The sequence below is a fragment of the Oryzias latipes genome, chromosome 4 (genome assembly GCF_002234675.1).
Source record: "Oryzias latipes chromosome 4, ASM223467v1".
Lineage (NCBI taxonomy): Eukaryota > Metazoa > Chordata > Actinopteri > Beloniformes > Adrianichthyidae > Oryzias > Oryzias latipes.
Window position 1 is genome coordinate 5,787,389 of NC_019862.2, and position 26,909 is coordinate 5,814,297.

Consider the following 26,909-nt stretch of genomic DNA (forward strand, 5'->3'; position numbering starts at 1 on the left):
GTTTTGATAAAAATGATTTTACCTTTACCAACTACCCTAAATAGAGAAACTAGTCTTTACCACAGAGTTATTTTGTCAGATGATGTCAGAATAACTTTCGCATTTCAAACTAAGATTTAATACAGATTGTTTAAAATGTTGAGCCAGGAAAACTGTGGAGGAGCTGCTTGGACCAAACAGTATCAGTTCAGAATTAGTCATTTATTGTCATTGCAATTTACAATTGCAATGAGATTCAAACAGCTCAAAAACAGTCAGAAGAGGTCAGTTGTGCAAAAATGAAAAGTAAACACAGTGTGCAAAAATGCAGATGTAAAGAGATGAAAAAAAATGCAGTTTATTAATAGAAAGGAGTAAATGAGTAAACAAATGAAATACAATTAAAAATAAAATAGATTAAAGTAAGGAGTAACAAGTAAACAGTCACTTCTGTCTTATTGTAATTAAAACTTCAAAAGGTCCAACTGAGCAATCTTTTTTTAATTGGTAATTGTGAAAGGAAGTGATTTCACAGAATGGAAGTCAGTGAAGTTAGGTGGTGGGAAATCAAAAAAGTTCTAAGATAGAGCCTTGAGGAACCCCAAACAAGAGTGGAGCAGTTCAGGAATCAGAAATACTTACACACTCGTTCTGTACTTCTTTAAAATAGGAAATCTACTCTATCAAGATTAAGAATTGTTTTTTTATTGACTATGCTATGATTAAAGGTGTTTTTTATTCACATCTGCAAAGATCTTTCCTTTATAATCTCAAGATTATCTATCATCCAGGGCCTTCTAACCACTACTCCACTGTGTGAGCTTTCATCCATCTAACTCCCTCCTCAACCATCCTTGGTGTAGATCCACCTCCATCTTGAACTCCTCTGTCACACCTACAGAACATCTCACCACTGTCTTCCAGCTCTCATTCATGCCCTGAACATCTCCAACGTTCATCCAAACCACAGCTCCTCTCTCTGGATTCTTTCAAAGACTTTCTGTAGATACACGATGCAGCTCTTTCTGACCACCTCTGTTCTTCTCCAAAAGACCCTTAAAGCAAACATACAGCAGTGAAGCTTTTTCTCAGCATGAAACCAAAGTGTTGTTCACTCCTTACCTCAGTCTAGCTTCTATTAGTCTTTCCTATAACTTCATTGTGACTCATCAGCTTGTTTTTCTCTGTTGTTTGTACCGCTCGGCATGCCTCCACTCTTGTAGAAAATGGGGACCAGGACATTTCTCAGACATCCTCTCACTCTTTTGTTGTCAGTTTAGTCAAAAACTCTACTTTCACCTCTGCCAAACACTGCATTTCTTCCGTGTTGTCAGGACGAACTGACTTTCCACTTTTCATCCTCTTCATTGTCTTTATCATTTCATCCTTACTGATCTGTACTACCTCTACTCTGTTCCTTCTGCAATCCACACCGCAGGAAGACAGTTTCAGCAGTGATCAGGGAACAGCAACTTGGTCTGATTTCAATGATCTGGACTGAACTGGATCATATACATCAAAGTCCATTGTCTTTTTGCTTTTGCTTTTTGTGTTGAGAAATTTTGGGTTGTGAACTGGTAAACTATAAATAAACTGAATTGAAAATTGACAGTTGACGGTTATTTTGGTTACTGAAAACCTACAATCCAACAAGGTATATCTTTCTTAAAGGTGGTTGGGGGTCTCAACTGTTTCATTTATTTCAGGTTGCACAAATAGAGTTTAGTTAAACAAACTCTGAGTGAGGTTTTTCCACACACACAAAAAAATCCCATTTCAAAAGTTTGTTTCTGGAAATATGGCAGATGTTGCAGATGTTGCTATCATTGTTGCTGCAGTTCTTGTTTTGTCAGATTCTTTAAGTTTCAGTTAAAGATGCTTTTTGATATTTGTGTGTAGAACTCCAGGAGAAATGCTTACATGTGCCTATTAATAGATCTATTTCCCAGCATACATCTCTTCATTTGCTGCATCCTGAGGGAGACCATCTGGTGGCTTGTTAGATGATTTGTTTTGCTGGCAGGGGTGGAAATGAGGAGAATTAGACAGTTTAGTTGCTTCCAAAGGGTCTATACTTTCATTAAATTAGACATGCCTTGATACAGAGGAGAATGGTTGAATATTTGTTCAGCGCTCGCTCTTGTATCTGTACCAAAGCAGGAATATCACTGGATCAGAGCTCAGCTGGGGGCTTGCAGCACATTGCTTTGCTGAACGAGTTTTCTCTGGACATCCAGCCTCCTCCCACAGTCTAATAAGACCTGTCCTTACTAAGGGATTTGCCCTCCTGTTCTTTTCCTGTTTTAATGGCATAATAAAAGCCCCTTAGACCTCCTAAAAACTGACTGATCGGTGGATACTATGACAGAGCAGCTGAAGACACTGATCTGCAGCTAAAAGCCAATTTACTTGTGGAGTCTCAAAGATGTTAACATCATCATCATAAAAAACAGAGTTACAGTAAAATGCTGAAATTTTTTCTACGTGTTAGATCGTTCTGTACTAAAAGCAATCAGTTATGGTGCAGGCATTTTGCAGAGGTAGAACGTTCAACCTCTGATCAGAAGATCGCAGGTTCAGTCGCTGCCCTGTCAAAGTGTCCTTGGGCAAGACACTGAACCCTACATTGCTCCTGATGTGGGCTTCGTCCAAATTCCCACCCTAATCCCTAACTACTTAAAAACTATATATTGCAGGACTATGTAGTGCCCTGGATTTTAAAAGCAATTCGGACACCATGCTCACAACATTTCTTTTTTTTTAAATGGGAAATGTGACGTCACAGATTACACGAAGTGAAAATTTAATCAATACGAGCATTTTAAAAATACTATTTATGAATCCACTGAGTTCTGAAGATGAAAATGTTGATTGTTTAATTAAAAGATACATTTAAACACACTTTTTGTTTGCAAAAAATGTTCAGATGAAATGCATTGTTGTCTACATTTGCCAATTTAGTGAAAATTGATGCACACTGGTTTTTCGCAGAGACTTCTGGGAAATCTTTATGAAATTGTAGATTGGGACACCACTACAAAATGGCGAACGCACTATATAGAGCACAATGTAGTGAATAGGGAAGAAATTCGGACACAACTATGGTTTATCCCCAGAGAACCCGAGCCTTTTAAAGTTGATTAAACAATTTTGGTTTTCGTTTGGTCATTTTGGGGAGCAGCAATTGACAGCAGCCAAAGAAATAGATAATAATAAAAACATACAAAAAAATTACATAGAAAAATAGGAGCAGATTTGATATTTTGGGTTGCTGTCACAGTCTTTGTGAAAATGTAAAAAAAAGTGAAAACTTTTTTTTTTATCTGAAAAAAGAATAAACCACTTTTTGAAGTTGTGACTTTAGCCTGAGAACAGGTCTGACACCGTGCACGTGAGCGCTCGGACAGCGGAAGATGTTGTGCGAACAGCTCCGGAAACAACCGAACGTGGCCGAAAAGTCCCGAGGGAAGAAGCGTGAAAGTGAGAGTCTGCAGCTCTGAGAGCAGCGCTCCTTCACGGAGGAGCCTTCATCGTCTGCGCTCCCGGGAGCTCCGCTTCCTCAGGACTCCCAGAATCATCTCCCCTCTTCTGGTGGACATCTTCTTCTTCAGAAGTTCACAGGTGAGGGACGTTCACGGTCTGTCAGAAATGCAGAGCTTTGAGTTTGAGGAGACTCTTGTTAGAGGAACTGGGGTTTCTAGACACTATTAGGATCTCTAAATGTTCCAAAAAAAATAAAAATAAAATAGGAATATTTAAGAACTAAACTATTCTGTTTTTTATTAATTCAGCTGGTTAGGATTTGGTCAGAACTAAACCATCTGTCTGCTCTGAGCTGTTGAAACGGGATGTAGGTCGTTTGGAGGATCTCTGACACCTGTTTGGCTCTGGAATCATCATTAAAGGAACAAAATAACACTTTGAGAGGATTTTTCCCGTACCAAAGACACTGGCAGCTCTGCGCTCACTCTCCTCTCTGAGGATGCTGAGATGCTGTCAGCATACCAACTCAGCCAGATCCCTCCATGAAGGCGCACACTGTGCATCGGAGGAGCAGGCTCACTCAGAAAAGCAATACCAACTTAACATCCTTTGCAGTGAAATTCCTAAGGGAAAAAAAAAGCCTTAAAAGCAACAAAACAAGAATATTATGTGGAAAAATACAACAAAGGTAAACAAAAATTATATCAGCATGTTTTTTACTTATGTGGTTATTTAACAACAATCACAACACTAATACAACCAGCGATTGAACCACTTGGCTTCTGAATTTGTTTCCAGCCATCAAAAAAAAAAAAAAAGATGCTAAATTAAGGTAATTTTGGAGCCAAAGTGGAATGATGCATATATGCATCATTAAGGTATTCAATCTGTGGACATTAATGGTGGCCAGGCTTGATCGGAGCAGATCTAGGGCTTTATGTGTGGTGGTAGCATGTCTGATGCATCGTAAATCAGTTCTTAAGAAGTTTTTTAAAACCAATTTTGTAATGGCAATTCTCTGATGGCTTGAGGAACAGAGCTCCACTCCTTTGCAGCTGTTCCAGAGAAAGTTCTTTGTCTAAAGACACTTTTTTGCAGATGGACCATACAGCCATCAGTCACTTCCAGAACTTTAGAGCGGGATTTAACTTTGACAAAGACCCAAATGTGGTTGCCTATGTTTTTATTCCTAGAACATTAAACTTCAGTGTGGGATTAACAGCAGCTCCGTAAGGTGTTGCTCTTTCATTCTCTCTTCCCTCTATCAGTTTTCTTTTTTCTGCTGCCTGATTAGTGGAAACTGGTGCCTAAATTTTCCTTCCTGCATATTTCTGATTCTGTTTCACCCTCAGTCTTCATGTTTATGCTCAGAAGGGTAGCTTCTTTGAACCTGAGCAGGTTTGTTTAGCTCTTCACCTGCAGACTCAGATGTGACCCTCCTCCTCCTCGCTCACTTCCCTATAAGCTTGCAGAGATTGTGAGGAGTCTGCTTTCCAGCCCGTACTGCTCTGCAGACCTGAAGTGCTCTGAAAGTAATTGCGTATATTTTCCACTGTGGACATTTTTAAAGAGGCTGGGAATCATCTGGTAACACATGAAAGAAGTTGTGTTTGACCTGGGAGAGCAACTTTTGTTTTGTTTTTTTGCAACTTTTTCAAATTAAAAAGTGAAATCCTCTTTTATTTAATTTGAAACCAATGCTAATATTTACTTTTACCTTTTTCTGTTAAAGACCCACTCAAATGAAAATGGAAATTTAGTTTTTTTAACATGTCATTGTAGAAAGTTTCTCTTGGTGGAAGACACATTAAAAGAAAATTACGTTTTAAATTTCATTTTTGAGTATTTCTTTATTCAAATTGTTGTGAATCAGGAGCAGATGAAAGATGCAGTTGTAAAAAGACTGTTGAGATGATGAAGAAGCTACAATGGCAGGCCACAAGCTCCCTGCTCTGCTCCATTCCGATGCATCACTTACAGACAAATAGATCCACAAACGTCTTTGTTTTCCTCGTCTCAGCTGAAATCTGGATCTAAACTGTAAGGCTGGATAGCTCTGGTATTGGTCACCATTTTTGTTGCACCGGTAATGTTAAGTTGGGGGTGTGACGGGGGATCAAGCTGATGGGAGAGAGTGTAAACGGATCGATGTTGGGAAGGGGATGGACTTACTCAGCACCGGCCCACAACTCAGAGGTCAATTTCTAATGATCTTCTGCCCCTCTGCAGGAACTATGTTCTAAATCAGTGTTTCTCTTTTTTTCTCCACGCGTTTCTTTGGTGACTCTGGAAACTGTGCTTTCTGGAATACCCCCCAGATCTGAAAGTCCTCTTGGCTGATATTATTAATACGTTTGTTGATGTTAACATCGGACTGAGGAGTACTGATGATTTATTTCTGCAACCTTGGGGAGGATCTTTGTCACCTGAGGCCTTCATGTCTCAAAAATCTTTTGTTGCATTATTTTAACCCTTGTGCCATCTTAGATGACCCCCCTCCCTTCCATTGACGTGTTCTCCCTACCATGACAAAGGTGGATAAAGGTGGATAGATTTCATGTAATCCATGGACACCAGTGAAGATCACAAATCACTGAAGAAAAAAGGTTCAGAGCACTGTCTAGTGGGTCTAGATGACCCAACTCCCAATGTTAAAGTGCCTAGGATAGCACAAGGGTTACAAACTCTAACATCATCATTTGACAGAGGAAAGGGTGTATTCCAGGAAGCATGTTTAAACTACCCTGACTTTAACCCTGAACTCTGGCTGAAATCCACCTGAACTCGCTTACTCTGGGTATGTCGGTTCCAAAAGACCAGATATGAGTTAGCCTAATAACGCTCGACTTGGTAACCCTGGGTTAATGGGCGCGCACGGCAAGTACATAAAGACATTCTCAATGGATCGCTGATATCCCGAGTCACCATGGAAATTCGTGGAGAAAAAAAGAGAGCGCTATACTTTAGTGAAGCGGAGTTGGAGATTTAAATGACGGCGTATGAAGATTATAAACCCATCAATAAAGTAATACTGGTGCATCAGCAAGAAAGAGTTTCTGCTTGGAGAAAAAGAACGGACAAAGTAAACGCATGAGTTTCTGATCTTATTTCCAATTACATTGTGATATATACATTTATACAACTTATAAAACTAAAATGAATTGATTCAATTGGTAACAAGTAATTGAATTAAATTTGTTCAACCTAATTTCTTACGTCTATCCAACTCAATAGTTGTTTATACAACTCAAATTTACATATCTGACTAAATGTCATATTACTCCAATTCAATTGAATGTTTTTCCATATCCTCCTGAGAACCAAGGAAAAAAAGTGTCTTACAATTTCTGTTTTTGTGTGATTTACTATCTATTTGGGCCTGAAAAAACACCTTACAATTACATTTTTTTTAAATATTTTTTATTTTAAATTCACAACACGTCCACTGTAGAGGACAACAGGACAATAGTTCCATACTAAATTCAATAAATCAGAACAATATTTCAACCATAATACAGAATCTGTTCCATGCTTAGACAGTTATTTCTAACAACTGTTGACTCAGCACCTGTGGAAAAGTACACTGTCCTACCACAATTGAACACAATGTCCAGTTTCTCTCCTGTAGCAACCAGGGACCTGAAGTTCTTGTCAGATGCTTGTCTTCAGACTCCGGTTAGCTGGCTCACCATCAGCATACAAATCTTTTATTGACAATTTAAGACTAATTACTTTATTGAATGTTAATAATAAATTATTCACTCATGTCTTAGCTGACAGACTGAAAAATGGGATCTCCAATTTTATTAGTAAAACACAAACTTTAAGCAATAAACACAACCCTAATAAACTCAAAGACAAAAGATTCAATTTATTTTCAACAATTTTGTAATATTAGGAATTTTTTTTATTTATACATTTCGTTTTCTGAAATAGAAGCCAAATTGTTTGTATTTCAAAAACTATTTTATGCTTTTTTTATAAATTCCTACAGAATTTATTGCAATTTTTATTTTGTTAAATTATATATATACTGTATATATATGTAGTTTTTTTTATTTCTTCTGTTGGTCAGACTTTGTACTAGTTTTTTATTTGCTTTGCATGCTTTGCAGCCATGTGTTTTGGATTACAGTTTTCCAAATGAAAATGTTGCGTATTTTGAAAAAATTTTGAAAAAATCAAGACAAAACTCTTATATCCTTCCACTGAAGTTCTTCTGCACTTCACAACATACTTCATAGGCTAAAAATACCATCCTCTCTAACAAGGTCTAGTAACCTGGGTTACAATCGCATCTGTCGGTACTGGAGGTAGAACTAACAGGGTCAAAGTAACAAGATGGGAAAGATTATTTTCTGAGAATTTAGATGCATCCTCATGCTTGTGTGGAAACAAAGGCTCTCTTCCTCTATACTGAACTAACATCAGCAGGAGCTCTGGAACAGAGTTTTAACACAGGAGATAGCCCAATTCCTTTAACCAAAATGAAATAAAATACAGATATGCTCATAGTACGGTATTAGTACAGTTAGTATTGTTGTTGTTCACCTTTCGGCATATGCCTTCAGGGGTCCCACAGCAGGTGGTTTGGCAGAGACTTTTACGCCGGATGCCCTTCCCGACAAAACCCTGATTTAAATCTGGCCTGGGCACAGGGGCACAGGGGACCAAGACTTGACCCCCTAATGGCTACATAGTTAGACGGTACTGTGAAGGGTCTTGCCCAAGGACCCACACTGAATTAACCTCATCACGCCCCTGGGAATCAAACCCTGACTTCCCATCCGCCAGTCCTCTGAGACAGCTCTGAGACTTCCAGCTGCCTTAGTGTTAGTATTACTATAATATACCATAGGGTAGTATAGCATAGCACAGTATGGTAGTATTAGTATCACTGTGATACAGTTTAGTATAGTATTTCTATAGTATAGTAATACTATAATACAGTTTAGTATTAAGTTTATATTCATATTTTTACATGGTCCCACATTTGTCCATTTATTGCCCCAACTCCCTCAGCGCAGTAGTTGTAGTAGTTTCGCCCACAGCAAAAAGACTCTGGTGGAAATTCCGGTTGGGAATTTTTGAGTGGAGTTTGCACGTTCTCCCCGTTCATGTGTGGGTTTTCTCTATGCACTCTGGCTGCCTCCTACGGTCCAAAGACATGCTTCTTAGATGAACTGATGACTCTGAAGTGTCCCTAGGTGTGACTACAAGTGTGAATGGGTGTGTGATTGTGTGGCCCTGCGACAGACTGGCGACCTGTCCAGGATGTGCCCTTCCTTCACCCCACAGTAGCCAGAATACTGACAGAAAATTAGCTTTATTTGCACGATATTATTTGTAAAACAAATTCGAAAGTGTTTTTTTTGTTTCGTTTCTTAATTATCCTTTTTTTTGGACTGTCTCTTTCCGTTCAGAGGCTACAGGGCTCAGCTTGGCCCACCATTTTTAACACACCATCCTGTCTGCGAGGTCACAAGGCTGACCAGAGGTTATCATCTATGTTGTTCCCACGGCAGTGCAAAGAAACCATCCATGTGGTTTCTTTACACTGCCGTCCTCACATACGCCGCAATGTTGGATCCAAATGTGACATAATTGGACTGTGCGTGGTTGTAGGGAGGGGGGCTGGCTGTAGACAGCAGGGGTTGTTTAGTCCTGGTTGCATCTCTCATATATTGCTTTAATGTTTAAGTCTGAGTCTGATTCCTGCTGTAATCTACTTGCCCCCCCGACCCCCCCCTTCCAATTGGGGCAACAGCCCTGTCATTCACTCCCTTTTCACTCCTAAAGCTCGCTTTGCGGATATGAATCATGACCGTATGTCCGGGACATGATGTTCCTGTACGGTCAGCTAGGAGTTGAAGAAAGAGGTATGTGTGTGAGTGGGGTGGGGGGTGGCTGGCACTGTGCTCCTCGAGGCGTGACGTCCACTCTGACTGTTGCTGGTTCGATGCCTCTAAGGGGATGTGACCCACTGAGCCTGGCACTCCCCCCAGCCCTGGCAATCTGCTGCTTTCCTTCATACTGGTGGATGTGGGGGTTGCAGGAGGAGAGGGAGAATCACAGCATCAGAGCAATTTCATGGCATGGTAAGTCGTCTCAGCCTAATGTTCAATTTATTTTAATCTAGATTAAATAAAATTTTTATTTAAAATGAAACCACATCAGAAAAACGTCACTTTTGAATTGAATCTGCAGAGATCCTTACAGTTTCAATGATTTAAACTCAGAAATTTTTATTTCATTTGGCCGAGCCTTTTTGGGTTTGTTTTTGTACTTACATGTCAGTAATTGTATACATTTGCCTATTCAGGGTGTATCGAGAGAGTGCGGTGGCTTAAAGTTCCCCTCCGATCATCTTTTATCTATTATAAAAGTATTCCCAGTGATCTTTTAACTGTGATTTAGCTGTTTAGTTAAAATAAAATAAAAAACTGTATTGTTTTCTAGGACATAGTTTCTGCAGAGCAGCAGTAGCTCATTAGAAATTCACCTCTGAATTTTGCACAGCAACCCTACTTTTATTTCCCATCATCCTTTTGTTTACATGCTCCCCCGCTAGCTTACAGCCCCTCACAACCCCAACCTAGCATTGCAAAAAAGTGTCAAACATCGAAGCTTTTCAGCCGTTGTGAGCCAGATTCCAGCTCAGACGAGGGAAACCAAGACATACGTGGATCTATTTGTACAAGATGGAGCGGAGCAGGGACCTTGGCACCTGCCAATTGTGGTTTGTGTGTAGCAACTACAAGCTCTTTCAAATGATATTTTTAGTCTGCTCTTGATTCATAATGATTTGAATTAAAAAAAAAGTAGAAATGCAGTTTTAAGCTTAATATTCTTTATGTCCTCCGTCATAAGAAAAATGCCTCAAGAATATGTTTAAAACACCGTAAACAGGATTTTCATTGGGGTGGGTCTTTAATGAATTTGTTTTATGGTGCTGCTTCCAGAAACAGACATGTAAACACTGGACCAATAACCACTGACGTCACCCGTCTGATGCTGAAAGGTGAAAATGAAGCCTAATATGGGATGGGCATGTTGACGGGAGTGTTTTCAGCCCACTACAACAACGTTGCTGAAAAGCAGCATATACGATTATAAGAACACACTACCAAAAGTGGTCTTTTTGGGATCGTCCGTGGACTACCTCACAAATCGTCCACATACGTGCGTCTGCACAACTGTGTGTCCGAGGTGATGGTCTGCAGTACTAGAGCCCCCTCGTGCCCTCACAGTTCTTCTTCACCCTCTACAGTTTGGCTCTAGCACTACGGGCGTCCCATGGTGCAGTGGTCTAAGTGTCCTTGGGCAAGACACTGAACCCCACCTTGCCTCTGGTGGAAGGTTGGTGTTTATGTTAAGCAGCGGAGCCACCACCAATGTGTGAATGTGTGTGTGAATGTAAAGCGCTTTGAGCCTTCAAGGAAGGTAGGAAAGCACTATACAAGTTTACGCCATTTGCCATTTACCACTTCATGTATTCCACCAGCTGTCTCAGCCATTGTGAGCTGTGTGTCTGAAGGAGATTATGGGTAGTACCAGTCAACCATCAGGTACTTTTGTTAGTGAAAGCAATCACCTGTGCTTAAAGACCTGCAAGACCAAAGGGATGGTGATTGACCCCTGAAGATGAAGAACAGTGGGCCACATTCCGGTGATCAGCTAAGAAAGTGACATTGACGTGGTTGACAGTTTCAAGTACCTGGGTGTCCACCTAAACAACAGACTAGTTCCACAACAGCGATGACCTGTAAAGGAAGGTCAAAGTCGCCTACAACTTCCAAGGTCCTTTGGAGTGTGCAGACCTCTACTCAGAACTCATGACTGTGGTGGTGGCCTCTGCCTTTTCTTACACTGTTGTCTGCTGGGGGGTGAGCAGAACTGACCAGAACTGAATAAGCTGGTCAGGAGGGCCAGCTCTGTCCTGGGCTGCTCGTTGGACTCTGTGGAGGAGGTGGGTGAGAGGAGGATGTTGACCAACCTCAGATCCTTCATGGACAGCAGATCTCACCCACTGAACCCGTCTGTGAAGGGACTGAGGAGTTCCTTCAGCGACAGACTCAGACATCAACAGTGTAGAAATGAGCGCTTCCCAAAACCTATTCAAACTCCTCCCCAAAAGTATATCAAGTATTCTTCCTTCTTTAATGTCCACCTCTTGCCCTTGTCCTCTTCATCCTCCTCACCACCAGAGTCATCCTCACACCACCAACCTGTGGTGTGCAGCTACACTTTCCCCAGCCACAATTTTGCTGTCCCTGATGTCCTTCAGATTACAACATCTGCTTAAGGTGTAATCAATGTTTATGCTGCTCCCTCCACTCCTATGTTCTTTTCTCTTTTCTAGAAAATGTCTTTACCACTTACATTCCTATCCTTGATCAAAATCGAACCCCATCTGTTCTTCTGCAATCCTGTCCTGAACACCAAATTTCTCTGTTACCTAATTTGCTCTGTTCACCACTCTCTCCCCTCTAAAAATACTCTGGATTTCCTCATCCATCTCCCTCCAAAATGTCTCCTTCTTCATGGCTACCAGGGAGAGTGGGGGGATAACCACTGACAACATTCAACAACAAACTTCAGCTGCCAGCTTCACACTCATCAACCTATCTGACACTCTCTTTGCTTCCAGAACATTCTCTGCAGACTCCTACCTCAGTATTACTCCCTCTCTGTTCTTTTTTCATCCACCTTTCTTCCTTCCATCATGTCTATCAACTGTCTGTCAAAGTATGTATATTCAAACTTTCTACGTTAAGCTCTTCACTCCTGCTTTTCCTTTTCTCTTCGTCTCCCTACAAACATGCCCTCCTCCTCTCCTTCTTCGACCAACAGTAGTCCTTTTTCTGTCTGTACCCTATATGTCTTCAGCACTGAGGACAGTCATTGTTAACCCGGGTATTGACAGATCTGTTATGAAAGTTCTGATCATATGTCACATGATTTGTTTGGCTTTGGTTTTGTTCCTGACAGAACCTTGAGCTGGATTTGAGACTGGCCCTTAAAAGAACTGGATTGTGCTTTTTTGTGGTTTCATTTCAAGTTTGTAGATATTTGCAGAAACATTCTTCGTGTGGTCTGACTTCAGATCTAAGTGATGTTCTCACAATATTTTTTATTCTGAGCTTGTTTGTCTGTGTGTTGATGTGCTCAGGACTGTGTCTGTGTCTATGGATGGAGCTGCGCCTCCTTCCAGCTGGGATTTCTGGAGCTTTCCTTCATTTATCCCATCAGCCAAGTCGCTGTGAGTTGAGCAAAATCATGTTTTTTTCAGAAAAACGTTCAGATAAGTGACTGCATCATAACTGTTTTGTTTTTGTTCATTTTTAAAACCTTCAAAGGTCTTATGTCAGACTCAGTCTTCACCCTCGTCTTCTGTACTTTAGTGTACATGTTACTTGCTTCAAATCAGCGGAAATCTGAAGTTTCCTGTTTCTCTGCAGGTCTTGGGGGATAAATGTGTGTGCCTGCAGCCAATGAACTCCAGTTTCAGGACCATAGGAGGTCCCTCACCCCTGAGATGATGGATCTTCAATTCAGAGGGCTTCTTTCCCTGCTGCTGCTGGCCCAACTGATCCTGTCTGTTCACACTGACAGTCAGTACCTAGTCTAGTTTGTTTTAGCACCAGTGGTCTTGTAAGTCATTGTGTGACAAACATGCATGAGGCATTCTAATGTGTCAACAATATTAAAAGAACAGACAACAGTTATGATCTTGCGCTGCTTCTTTTTTGGGTGGGAAAGGAGATAATCAACCCCTCCCATCAACAGATTTGTTTCAAGAACCAAATACTGAGATGGAAAAATCACACAGTTGTAATAGCTGCTTATTTGAGGTTATCATTCCTCCAACTAAGCTCTGTCCAGGACAGGAAGAAGAAAACAGATGATATGAATAAGCGCCAACAGCTCCTCACTATGCACCAAGTTTACCTAGCAGATACTTACACATTTTTGTACGACTTCTGCTTTTTCAGATTTACAGTGTGGTAGTTTTTTTTCTCCTAACAAACAGACTTCTCTTCATTTGGTTCTCTTCCAATCTCTTTAGTCCATGGAAAGTCTTTCTACATTCACAGTGAAATAAACCACACCAGAGTTCACTTGCAAATAAGGCAGAGACTCTGGTTCTCAGGGCCGGTGCTCTCTTGTTTAGAGATACAACACTTTGATCATCATGTTCCTGTTAAAGTCCAGGATAACTCAGGTCAACCATGTGCTTCTCTCCTTATCAAAGAAGTAAGGGTCAAATGTGAGTCCAGTAGTGATCCAAGCACAGCAGCAGGCATATGACAGACAAGGCAAAGACAGAAGAGGACTGAGGTGTCGCTGTAATTCAAACTCGAGATCTCAACCTGCTCAAAATACTCTAATAACAGACTAACTCTCAACCAGTTCATTGTCTTCCTCCAGCTAAACTTCTCCCTCCTATAGGCATGCCAAACTTCATCAAAGCACCGGATGACCAAATAGGGATTTCTGGAGGCGTGGCATCTTTTGTTTGTCAGGCAGGAGGGGAGCCCAAACCACGGATCACCTGGATGAAAAAGGGAAAGAAGGTCAACTCTCAGCGCTTTGAGGTAAGATAGGCTGCAGCTGTCAGCTTGATTCTATGGATCAGACTCTGAATGATGTCTGCAAATGTAACTGAAGATTGGAGGGTGGTGCAATGGGGGCCTTCATCCATCCATTTACCTTTCCAATTTCTGGGACCAAGACCCACACAACATCCTGACCCCCCTTTTCCCACTGAGCTCCTTCAGTTCCTGTAGATAGGCTGATGGAGCGGTCTGATCCCTCCAGGTCATTCCAGATCTGCTGCAGGACTTTGCTCCTTTTAGGATGTGTTGTAAATATTTGGAAGATATTTTAAAAGTTCAGAACAGATTATGTGATATCAAATATCTCATATTAATATGAAAAAAAATACACTCTGTGCAGGAACCCAATCTGATAATACACAGTGTTTGCTTTTGGAAACCAAAAGAACAAGAATCTGATGTTACAATCCAACCATTGATGCTGCTTGTTAACATGAAATAAACAAACTCTGTGGTCATGTGACTCCAAGGTCTTTACTATATTGGCTGGGTGTCATCAAATTTCTGCTTTTACAAAAAAATGAAAAATAGGTGGGACAAACACAACTGCTAGATGCGACCACAACTCCAGTTTGAAATACAGTGTTCCCCCACTATTTTAGTTTATGTTTTATGTTAAAGAAAAAGTAGACTGACTTGATTTTGCAACCAGCTTCCTGGGGGTTATCTGGTGAACTCACATGGCTTCACTCGTTTCGTTTTTTTTCTGCAGCCTGAAGGTAGAAATGTTAACCAGGTGTCCAGCAGGGAGGCTTTGTATGCTTATTTATTAATTGATATCTCCCAGTCTTTAAGTGGATAGGGTTTTTAAATTCGGTTTTCAATTGGATTCAGGATTGGGATTTGGATTAGGATTCAAACCTTCATGTGTGAAAAGGTGTTATGCAGAAAATGACAAGGATATTTTGGATTGTACTTGATCCCACAAACCAGACTTACAAGTCACACCAGCAGAAGACACTCACTCGTTGCGTAAAGACCTGAACCTGCTTCCGCTCCACAAAACATCCCCACCTGCAGGTCTGAAGGTCTCCCTGCCTTTTGTTTCTTGAGCCTGCAGGTTGCCCCATTACATAGATCCTTATCTTCATGATTATTTTTTCACTTTACAAATGACCAAAGTTGAAAGTAGAGATGAAGATTTGAATGGAATCTGCTCCATCACTCTGCCTTTTGTCCCGAAGCTCTCACTCTCTAAAGAGTAATTCCAGTGTTTGATTCAGTGTTTCTCAGTCCTGGTACTACCGACAGAAATCTTTGTGGTTTCCTGGAACTAGTCAACTCATTCATGTCTAACAGAAAGTCACTGCACTTCTGATGTTTGTGACTTTTCTGACCACACTCAGTCTCTTCCATCATTATCCAGCGCAGAATGTCAATGACTTGTCCTTGCATGACCTCTCAACCACTCAGGTGATTGACTTTGACGACGGCGCTGGCTCAGTGCTGCGGATTCAACCTTTGAGGACCCACAGAGATGAAGCCCTCTATGAGTGCACAGCCACCAACAGCGTGGGGGAGATCAATACGAGCGCCAAGCTGACGGTGCTGGAGGGTAAGTGCTGACCTCAGCATCTGATGACTCAAGACGTTTCACAAGTGGGGTTGAAGGTTTGTGACTGCTGGTGTCCTCAGGTGTTCCTGTATTCACCTTCTGCTTCCACAGGGTCAGGTTAAACCCAGGTGATCAAGATCCTGAGGAACTTTTCACATGCAGTCCCAGTTCTCTGTTACATTTTTTCATGTTTCGTGTTTTTTGCTCAGACTTGGAAAAAACTTCATTTGAGGAAGTTCTGCAAAAACTTAAATCCTTTACTGTCCTTGAGAGCTACATTTCAGCACGTGTGGTGTTTGTGGTGAATCTGTGTCATAGTGAACACTTGAAAAGATGTATCACAAATGGGAGAAAGCCTATCACTGCTTTCTCCCACTCACTTGGTCAGGGGTTCAAATCCCAGACCTCCATTGGGTCTTTGTACAGAACTTCAAGTCTCTCCTGAGAATAAAAAGAATCTTTACCTTTCTTTCTGCTAAAAGCGGTGTAATGTTGTGTGTAATGGCCTCTCCGTCTGTTCCACAGAGGACCAGATCCCCCATGGCTTTCCCTCCATAGACATGGGCCCCCAGCTGAAGGTCGTGGAGAGAACCCGCACTGCCACCATGCTCTGTGCCGCCAGTGGAAATCCAGACCCAGAGATCTTCTGGTTCAAAGACTTCTTGCCTGTAGAGATCGATAGTGGCAATGGACGGATAAAACAGCTGCGCTCAGGTAAAGTGAGCTTCTGAACTGTTCCTGCTCTGTCATTGGGGAGTCCCTTATTCCAGCTTTCACATTTGGCGAGACCATCCCAGAGAAGGAGAGCCACCGAAAGAAACCAGATCTGTGTAAATGTAGAGGAAAAAGACTGCAGGGTGACAAACCCCTCTAAACATTGTGAAAATATAATAAAGTCTTATTATTTTTCACAATGAAACCTGAAATTTGTCATGACCTGGATATGGAAGTTTTCTTTTTAGTCATAATTCAAAGTAATTCTTAATTGACAATTCAATTGGCATTTTTCAGTTGACAATTCAATAAGCAATTCAGGTTTGGAGTATGAAAATACATTTTGCAATTAAGAATACAATGTATAATAATTACAATTCAATATGACAATTTAAAAAATAAATTATTAAATAAAAACAAAATCAATTGCATTTTAGATTTTCATGGCCTTTTGATGCCATAATTCAAATGGAAATGCCGTTTACAATTAAATATGCAATTTGACCATTCAGTAGAAAATGCGTGTTGCAATTTACTGTACAACACATTTCAATACATGGTTTGCTTTAAATTCATTTTAAAGTAACTTCAAATCTATTGCATTTTTAAAAGTCATGCTGTTGTGTCAAAATTCAAATGAAATTGCAAACCAGGTGCAAGTAGTGTAATGCATTTTCATTTGCACGGCATAAATAGATCAAAATAAAATGACACAGCTGTCAAAAACTGGCATTTGCTAAATTTAACTATAAAACATAAATTCAACTGTCTGCAACTTTATTTTCTGTGTGTGAGAAATATTCAAAAGTTAGTTGCCGCATGTCCCAAGTGGCCCACAGACCGATCCGCAGCCCAGAGCTTGGAGACCCCTGTGTTTAAGGTCACAACAGCAATAAAGTTGAGTTCCAAAAATAACTGTTTAGGGGCTGCAACACAGCAGTTGCACTTGTATTCATAAAAATTGAGCTAATTCATTAGCAGATAGCATTTTGTCTTGTCTAACCTATGATGCCAAATTATTCCATTGGTTTGTTGAATGTCTTCAATATTTTTCATTGTTCGACCAAAGGAAATGGAGGCGGGATTTAAAAAATTTAGGGAGGTGGTACGCCCTGCCCTGATGAGTCTGATAGTTTGCATTTCAATTTGTATTTATAAAGCGCGATGCTTAGCAACTAAATATCCATAACAGCAGGGGGCGCTGTTTTGCAATTTCATTTGAATTTTGACACTAAAACAGAACGACAATAGATTTTATTTTTATTTAATATTCTATTTTTAAAATTGTCACATTGAAATGTTATTTTTTATATAAAATTCTAAATTGCAAAATGTAATATTGAATTTCCAAGCTTGAATTGCATATTGAATTGTGAATTGAGAATTGGATATTACTTTATAAAATGACTCAAAAAAACTTCCATACCTGGAAGCTGCTGATGTGCCTCTGAGCAAAACCCCTACAGGCCACACAGCTTCCAGTGCCTCATGTGTTACTGTGGGCTGATGAGTGGCTGCTTCATTATCAGATGGCTGGCATCTGCATAGGAACCACCACTCCAGCATTTGATACATATGTCCTGATTTGCCAAAATGCAAAGTTGAATCAGAAATATCAAACGACAGGAGGAGCGCAGGTGGAGTTGTGCAGTGATTGACTGAAAAAGCTTTAGAGCATCCACTTCCTGTTGTCAGCTGACTAACTGCTTCTCATGTAGACTACCAGAAGTTTCTTCAACCTGAGTGCTTCAGCGTATAGTTCTTTCAGTTACTGAAAGGAAAAATATAATATTTTTCAAAAGTTAACAAAAAATCTATTAACAAATGTGATTGCAAAAAAAACAGGTGATGGATGAGGTCATTTACAGCTGTAGTTGTGTTGCTGCTCTACACTAACACGTTGCAGATTCAGTGCCTAAAGCTTAGTCACAACTGCCCTCGTGGGTGGATACAGGTGGGTGAAAAATGGGCAAACCAATACGGGACACGCAGCTGGCCCGCAGGTAATTCTAAGATTATAGACCACACGGACGTGTAAGGGGAATATTCATGCACATTCTTTTCCAGAGCAAAAATTTTTTGTCACATTTTTTCTATGGGCATGCTGTGGCCGCAAGATTGTACTGAACACTTAAGCAACACATAAGAAAGAGGAAGGCGAAATGCAACGCAGGTGGGGCATTTCATTTTTTTCATCTCCCCAAAATCTGCACATTGCTCAGATAGTTGGTTAATGCACGCAGGGGACTCGCACAAAATCTTAGGATAGTAGACCACTCCGTCAGCCTGTGGAGCAAAAATGTTTATTTATATTCACACTTACACTGAAGTGTAAAACAGGGTAAAGAAGGTGAGATGCAGGCATGTCGTACGATTTTTTTATTCTTTCAAAGACCCCAAAACCTGCGCAAGGAGCCTGTTGATGCTGTTGAAGGGATAAGTGCGCCTGTTGCGCGCTTCATGCTCACAGTCTGACTGTTAGCATCCAGGGTATTAAGACAATCATAGAGTAGTTCGTGTCAGCACTTACATACAGTATTACATGCACACCCCGTGTGTCCAGCATTTTCACACGATCTGTAATGAGTCAGCACACGCACCTTAATGACTGGAGTACTGCGTGAAGGGCACCAAATCCCAGCATTCACCCATACGTCATAAGTGCGTGTAATTTGTATTATTCCGACAAACTCTTCACGATACACTTACCACATGTACGACAATGGTATGTTCCATTTTCATGATGTGCCTTAAGGCGGCTGCATGAGCCTCAAGGGAACTAACTGCAAGCCACACCTGCGCTCCCTTTGAGAAGCAGCTGCTCCTCTCGGTGACCCCGCATGGGTCCAGACAACCTAAAAACCCAAAACCCGCAGCCCAGCACGGGTAACCCCCATACGGGTGCATGCTACTAAGGCATTAGGAACGTTAAATTCCAGCTTGATTCGTCATGAAAAGTCAAACCGTGTTTTTTGATGATCTACATGGGTGACAACAGATGAGTTGTAGTGTTTAACTCCTGTACTGAGCATCAATATAGAATGGATCCAACTTTACCGAAAGTTTCTTGGGCAAAAATACTTACATAGACAACAGTGGAGACAAGCTTAAATCATCATTTAAACATACGGCTGAACACTGAATTTAGAACAGAGGTGTCTTCTGTCTTTCCCGTTTATGCAAACATGAATAAATTGTTACACTGAGTAGAATCCTCTCTCATCGTATCAAACTTTTGTTTTTGAAAATGTGCACTGAGGAAAACCTGGATAAAACAAAAGTGTTTAAGAACTTTTCTTCAAAAATCCTGCTGCTCTCCTGTTTCTGTCTGCAAACTAACACTTTTCTTTAATCTATTTGCATTCATATTACCTCACAGGTGGTACACCCATAAGAGGTAAGAATGCTGGGTACAGAAAGCACCCATTCACTCCCCCCGAACCCATCTCACTCCTGCCATTCTGTCTTCATCATCTCTGTTGGTCTGTTTCCATACATCCTCTTCCTCTTTCTGCAGATCAGGGTTTCAGACATTTGGATGGTTTTGTGCGCGAAAAAACCTCCAGAGCTGAGACTTTTGCAAACCAAACCTCCACCCCACAGAGAAGAACATGAGACTGTTTGAGATAACGTTCAGATTGAGACTGACATGAGAATGAAATCAAAAACCATCAGACACAAAGTGCTCTGCTCATGATTTCAGCCATGCTTTGTTGCAAAGATCCCATGATGCATTTCAGGTTTTCTTCTACATAATTTCAACATTTCCGTCTCGTGTTTCTGGTTCAGTGCATGTTTTGTGGAAGAACGCTTCATCCTGGTTTTTGTTTTCTTTGAGGTTTCGTCAAGTGTTAAAGGTTAAGAAGTCTCGTCTTGTTTCATCTTTATCAACAACAGGAAAATAGACAACAATTTCTTTCCAAATGTTACAAAATTGTACCGTTTTACTTTTCTGCAGCTGATTCTTATGAATCCATATTCAATACTGAGAGGGATCTGCAGAACACGAGAGTGAAGCTCATTCAAATGCAGTGTTACTGAGTCCAGATTAGTCCTGAAAGACCTTCGAATGCTCCTGCAGCTGGTCAAAACTATTGACTGTATAAGGGAACTGGACTGAGTGGCCCCCTCCCCATCATGTTCCAAGCAGGAATTTCCTGCTGGCCCCAAGAAGCCAAGATCCCATGGACTTCTATAGAGAAGTAAACAGTTGTTACTCAGTCATTCTATTGGTCAGAACAACCGTTTTAGCTCTGCTATCTTTTTTAACATGATCTTAATAATCCTCTTTTTTTCCCATATTTTCTTGAGGTTATTGAGTTTTTGAGGTATTGTTGTTGGCATATTCTACCGAGCTTGCTTTCAAGTGGTAGGAGTGTGAGCTTCCAATAAGCTCACTCCTGATTGATCAAAGTGGTTGACTTTGATGACTTGGACCAATCACTGCTTACTGACATCATCGGGCTCCAACATGGCCCTATCCATATCATGATAAAATGGCGACTGAATTGACTTATGCAGCTGGTTGGAGCTTAATTTAGTTGGAGCTGGAAGTAAGTAATTTTCTGTAGAAAAAGAAGTCATACTCACTCGATCCTGATACATACAGTCAATTGTCAAAACCAAATCTGCACAGGTAACAGGTAGAAATACAGCAGAAACTGAAAAAACTGGCTAATCTCAGAATAGTGGCATATATCTCAGAAAAATGCAGATCAAGGTTGCTAAATGCAAATTATAATCGTCAAGCATGCCTGTCCACCATGGACGTTCTTGATAACAGTCACTTCAACAAGCTGTGGTCCTGGAACAAGGCTTTGAGGAGTCTCTTTTGCACGAGCTTGCTTTCCACTGTGTTTACTGACTAGTCAGATGAGTTTCGGAGTCCCTGCAAAGATTCTGCAAACAATGTCATTTTTATTGTTGCCCTTTTCAGACAGAGATTTCTTCAAATTCTTTGATCTCTTGGGCTATTGGTGGTAGGAGTTTTAGGTTCTCTTTTTAACTTTTGAAGAGCTTTTTTCTGAATCTGATCAACTTTTGTCCGTTAGTCCCTGAGCTGCCTAAACCTATTTACATTCACAAATTTGTCACTCATCTTTACTGAGAGGTTTTCACTGAGAAGTGTGCTAATTTAAAACCAAAACCAAAACCATAGTCTGGATTTGTTTGGGGAAAAGTATTTTTGTTTGATCTTTTCCATCACGTAGAAAAGCACAGATGAGATCCTGAGAGCCTCTTATGTTACTCTAACAAGAGAAGTGAAGTAAACTTCACCTTGGAGACTTCAGGAGTATATCTTTTTTGAAAATCCTTAGTAAGCCAAATCTTTTATGTGTGTGTGTTTGTTGCCTAAAAATTATTGCGCAATATGGATGTGAGCACTGAATAAGTGACATTTTTTTCTTTATTTATTTTATTTGTGTGTATTTTAATTTGTGAATACATGTCAGGCTGCATTGTCATTGTCATCCTTTTTATTATTTTTAATTTGTGTTTTTACTGTTGTATTCATGACTGTAGATGTTTCTATTATATCTTTGTATCGCTGTCTTAGAAATAAATATTTTTACTATATATGTTGTAGTCAGTATAGTTGTTTTTATAATTTTTCTCATTCTTGTTGTTTTTTCTTATTGCTGTCAGTGTTTGTTTTTGTTGTTGTTGCTTTTTTATGGTTGTCATTGTCAATGTTTATTTCTCTGTGTTGTTAGTCCGGTTGTTGGCCCACTCACTGGTATCAGTGGTGTAGCTATTTTTCTCCTTATTGTTCTTATTAAGATTGTCACTGTTTCAATTTTTCTAAAATTTTTTTATATTGTTGTCAATGTTTTGGTTTTTTCATCAATAGTGTTTGTTTGATCTCATATTGTTAGTGGTTTTTTCTCACTGTTATAAGTGTTTTTTCTCACTGTTATCAGTGTTTTTTCTTATTTTTATCAGTGTTTTTTGTTATTCTTTTCATTGTTTTTCTTTTTCTCATTGTTCTCAGTGTTTAATTGTTTTTGTTGATGTAAGTCTTACTGTTTTTCTCATAGCTGTTTGTCTAATTGTTGTATGTGTTGTTTTTCTATTATTGTCAGTGTTATTGTTGTTTTCCTCACCTTTATGAGCGCTGTTCTAATTGTTGTTAGAATTGTTGTTTTTGTCCTCGTTGTCAGTGTTTTTCTCATTTTTGTTTGTGTTTTATTTTCATACTGCATAAATAAAGTGTACTACATTCGTCCTCAGGAGCGCTGCAGATAGAAAACAGCGAGGAGGCGGATCAGGGCAAATACGAGTGCGTGGCTGTCAACAGAGCTGGGACTCGGTACTCCGCCCCCGCTAACCTGTATGTGCGAGGTAAGCTTCCTCTGCCGCCCAGCACAACTGAGATCATCCTGCTCCTGTAGATCTATTAGTGTGTCTATCGGTGTTTCAGGTGTTTAGGTTAGGACTCGGTTTGGTTGAAGGTGTTTTTGCTGGTTCTGTGTGTTTTCTGCATTTCAAAGTTGAAAAAAAAAATGAACTGTCTTTTTTCTAAGTGAAGGAGTTTCTTCATTTCTGATGGTTTTTGACATTGTTCCAGGTGTTTGTGTTTGACTGTGAGGCTGAACTGGAGTCACCATGCCGTCCTGTGTGAATGTTTCAAAGTTTCATCTTTTCCTGTTTGTTGTAAATAAAGTTTCTGCTGCAGACGTCAGTGAGGAGCTGAGTGTTTGTCTTGTTTCTTCCGTCATGAGCACAGATTTTGGGCCTGTTTTACTCTCTCTGCTTCTCCTTGTCTTCTTCCTCCCGCTTCTTATTTTACACCTCTTGTTAAATTTTTGTTTTGCTCTTTCTTGAATCCCCCCATCATCATTTCATCCATTCACCAAAAATCACTCCACATGTCACCACTCAGATCAACGGGAAGGTTGGTTCAATTCACTCTTTCACTTCTTAAATGCACGGCTGGTGGACAGGCGCCGTGCTGCGCCGGCATCTCGCTGGTCGCCTCAGGCCCGTCCCAGCCTCTCTTAAGACCCTGCTGCCCCCCTTGCATGTTCGATTGCATGTGAGCTACTGCTGCAGATTTTGTCAAAAGAGCAGCTTTCTGACTTTAGTTGTACAAAAACAGTTCAGGAAGAACATTTTTATGTTTTGAACAACATTGCTGCAGATTAAAATCTTTTATCAAACAACTCTGTTCTGCAGCTCATGAAGCAAATGCAGATCCCACCCTGAGTTCAGGTGAACTTTCACATTCGTCAAACCATCAGAGGAAGTCAGGCCCAGATCAGGATCAGAGGGATATGTGGCAGCAGCTGAGATATGTGTGGCACTTAGCAGGAAAACAGACAGTTTACCCTGGAAAACTGGGATTTGCTTATGGTATTGACAGATTGACGGACCTTTTGACAGATGAAGAAGCATTGTTGTTGATATAGTAAGCTTAAGTTATTCATAGCAGTAAAAAAATAAAAATAAAATCCTCTAAAACCTTGATTCTCTGATGATGTCAACTATTTCAAGACGTTTTATTCAAAATGAAGCATGTTCAGATATTTTCCCACATCTGATGTTTTGAATTGGTTCTCTTTTTGCAAAATTCAGCAGTATCCCCTCCTGCATGAAGGTGGCGCTGTTGTGCAGAGTTCTCTGACATCCTTTGTCTTGTCTGTCTGCTGATGAACTAACACTCCTTCATCCATCCCATTGCCTTCCTCCTGGTCAAGCCGCAAACTTCAACTTCGTCGTACAGAAGTGGTAAACTGAGAAACTGCAAATTTTTCCTCCATCCTGTGATTTCTGAGCTAATAGAAAAAAACTACGAGGATATTTAGAAAACCTGGTAAAGGGTAAATGTCCTAACAGTTTAAGTTGCAGTAACTGTAATAAATCTCTTTAGACTTTTTCTGCTTTGATAAAAAACTGGTTTTAAGTTTTTACAGCATTCCTCCATTGTTGCTTCATCCTTCGGGCCCTGACATTCTGTGTCTGTAACACCTGCAAAGGAAACTCCACTTGTAATGCCTAAACAATTCCCCAACACCCAAGGCAAGGCATGAACCTCATTTCCTAACATCTATGATTCCACTTACCGCAGAGATTCAGGTTAACGAAGGCCACAAAACACATTGTTTCACATCATTCACAGCTAAAACCGGATCACATTGTTGGCTCATTCACAGTCCTTGAGAAAACTAACATGCATGTTTTTGGAGAAACGTGTTCAAACATGAGTAAAATACAGCAGTGGCTCAGCTTGTTTGGATTCAGGAGCCAGTAGAAGGACAACCTCTAAGAAAACACGACTGTCTTCACCCTCTTCTTTAAAAAGATCTCATTCAACTGCCTTCAAATGGCTTTCAGCAACTTAGCTTCGTTTTGTCTTCTAACTCCTGTGGAGATATGTTTTGGTTCTGTCTCCACAGAAATGAGGTACGTGAAACCTCCAAGACACATCATACTATTCCAATCAATCTTCAGTGTCCTGATTTGACTGGTCCCATCAGAGGCAACAATCCAACTGAGTACAGATCTTTCATGCATTTAGCCTCAGCAGCAGATCCAGAATGTAAAGTTGTGCGCACACCGCACTCGCCAATGCCCGTTCAAGCAGCCACTTCCAATGAAAGGTCTATGTAAATGCACGTTTTGGGCTTCTGTATTCATAACTCACGTTTACGTGCATTGACACAAATTTCTATAGCTGTTTTCAGGCTGTATGTACAAAACACGGGTTTACAGTTAAACCAGGCTGAACTTTGACCAATCAGGGACTTGGATTTAATAGTGACTCAGAACGTTGCTGGTTTATTTTGTGAAACCCAAACACAGCGACAAGCCTGACCACATCTGCGTTTGTTTTTCAAATAAAAATAAACAAAGGCTCCTCTCCTGACATGATGGTAATCTACACTGACCAAAAATATAAACGCAACACTTTTGTTATTGCTCCCATTTTTTATGGTATGAACTCAAAGATGTGAAACATTTTCCACATACACAAAATAACCAGTTCTCTGAAATATTGTTCACAAATCTGTCTAAATCTGTGATAGTGAGCACTTCTCCTTTGCCAAGACAATCCATCCCACCTCACAGGTGTGCCATATCAAGATGCTGATTAGACAGCATGATTATTGCACAGGTGTGCCTTAGACTGGCCACAAGAAAAGGCCACAGCAAAATGTTTCACATCTTTGAGTTCATACCATTAAAAAATGGGAGCAATAACAACAGTGTTGCGTTTATATTTTTGTTCAGTGTATATTTGCCATTGGAAAGATGCAAGCAATGAGCCAAACTGTCTCTATTTGGTGCCCAAATCGCAAGATTTCCACCGCTTCGGCATTTTGCACCAAGCCTCTTCCAACTATAGGTGGTTTGCATGGGCTAATAAAAGAAGTAGGAAAAGAAGAGGAAACCCCTGCCTGCTTGTACATTGTGAACACCGTGGGCTAAAGCGTTAAAGAACACACATGCAACTCAAGAGCCACCTGTTAGCCCCCCCCCCCCCCCCCCCCGCTCTGAAAAACGAAAGTCCCGCCCGCTGCCTCGCCACATTTGACCAGCAAATTTTGGCCAATCAGATCAACCAGAACGGTTACTGCCCCCAACTGACAAACACACCCCTGCATACCGTCCCCCAAGTGACAAAACCACCCCCTTAACACTGAGCGCAAATCCTGGTGTGGGCGCAAAGGGGAAGTGGGCGCGCAGGATCACTGCTCAGTTAGGATTGCCGGTGTGCAGTTGTAAAATGCGAGGTCGCTCGGTAAGAAATGCGCCTGCGCGGTTGTAAGGTTCCTCACTCAGTTCCTGAATACGCCCGCTCAGTCGTCTTTACGCCCTTTCACTTTATGGCAGCGATGAAACGCCATATGAAGCAGTGAAAGTTGAGGTCCATTTGTAGGAAATGCAACATAGTAGATGCTAACGTTAGCATCCGTTTTCCTTTAGTCACAGCTGTGAGGGAAAGAACATCTGAGTTGTGTAAAACTTGATTAAAAATGGCAAAATGGTTCTTCAGCTAAAAGGGTAACAGTTTAATGGATGGGCCGAATGTTTGGGTTCCTGAGAAAGATGCATCATAGAAAAGCATTTCTACCTATCAGGTGAGTTCCATGTGTGGTGCCCTCGCCAGCCACGTGCACCATCACGCTGTCATTCCTTCCAGAAGCTAAAATTACATTGCAGCATTGCAGAATTCTAGAAAGCTTCAGTTAGGGGTCATTCATGAAGGCTCTCTTTGTCTCTGCAGTCAGGCGTGTGCCTCCTCGTTTCTCCATTCCCCCCATCAGCCAGGAAGTAAAGCCAGGCGGCAGCATCAACCTGACCTGTGTGGCGGTCGGTGCTCCAATGCCTTACGTCAGGTGGGTGAGTGGAGAGGCGGAGCTGACGCAGGAGGACAAGATGCCCGTCGGCCGCAACGTCCTGGAGCTCACCAACATCCACCAATCAGCCAACTACACATGTGTGGCCACGTCGTCCCTGGGCACGATTGAGACCACGGCCCAGGTCTTCGTCAAAGGTCAGGGGGTGTTGGGCACGTACAGAAATGTTGAAAAGAAATCACAGTCTCAGCTTCATTT

General features: G+C 40.9%; 1 protein-coding gene across 7 annotated transcripts in view; it reads left to right on the plus strand.

Annotated features, from left to right (window-relative positions):
• The first annotated feature begins 3,380 nt into the window (after positions 1–3,380).
• ptprf (protein tyrosine phosphatase, receptor type F) overlaps positions 3,381–26,909 on the plus strand; it is a 52,184-nt gene continuing 28,655 nt past the window's right edge. The window contains exons 1-10 of one of the 7 annotated variants that reach the window (XM_020702201.2): positions 3,381–3,600; positions 12,635–12,724; positions 12,924–13,076; positions 13,915–14,060; positions 15,495–15,636; positions 16,162–16,350; positions 19,730–19,747; positions 22,582–22,692; positions 23,234–23,245; positions 26,579–26,848. In XM_020702201.2, the coding sequence (XP_020557860.1) occupies positions 12,938–13,076; positions 13,915–14,060; positions 15,495–15,636; positions 16,162–16,350; positions 19,730–19,747; positions 22,582–22,692; positions 23,234–23,245; positions 26,579–26,848 (1,027 nt within the window). In that variant the 5' untranslated portion in view covers positions 3,381–3,600; positions 12,635–12,724; positions 12,924–12,937. The remainder of the gene's footprint in view (positions 3,601–12,634; positions 12,725–12,923; positions 13,077–13,914; positions 14,061–15,494; positions 15,637–16,161; positions 16,351–19,729; positions 19,748–22,581; positions 22,693–23,233; positions 23,246–26,578; positions 26,849–26,909) is intronic. The other 6 variants (XM_020702199.2, XM_020702204.2, XM_020702200.2 and 3 more) reach the window with 6 other exon arrangements.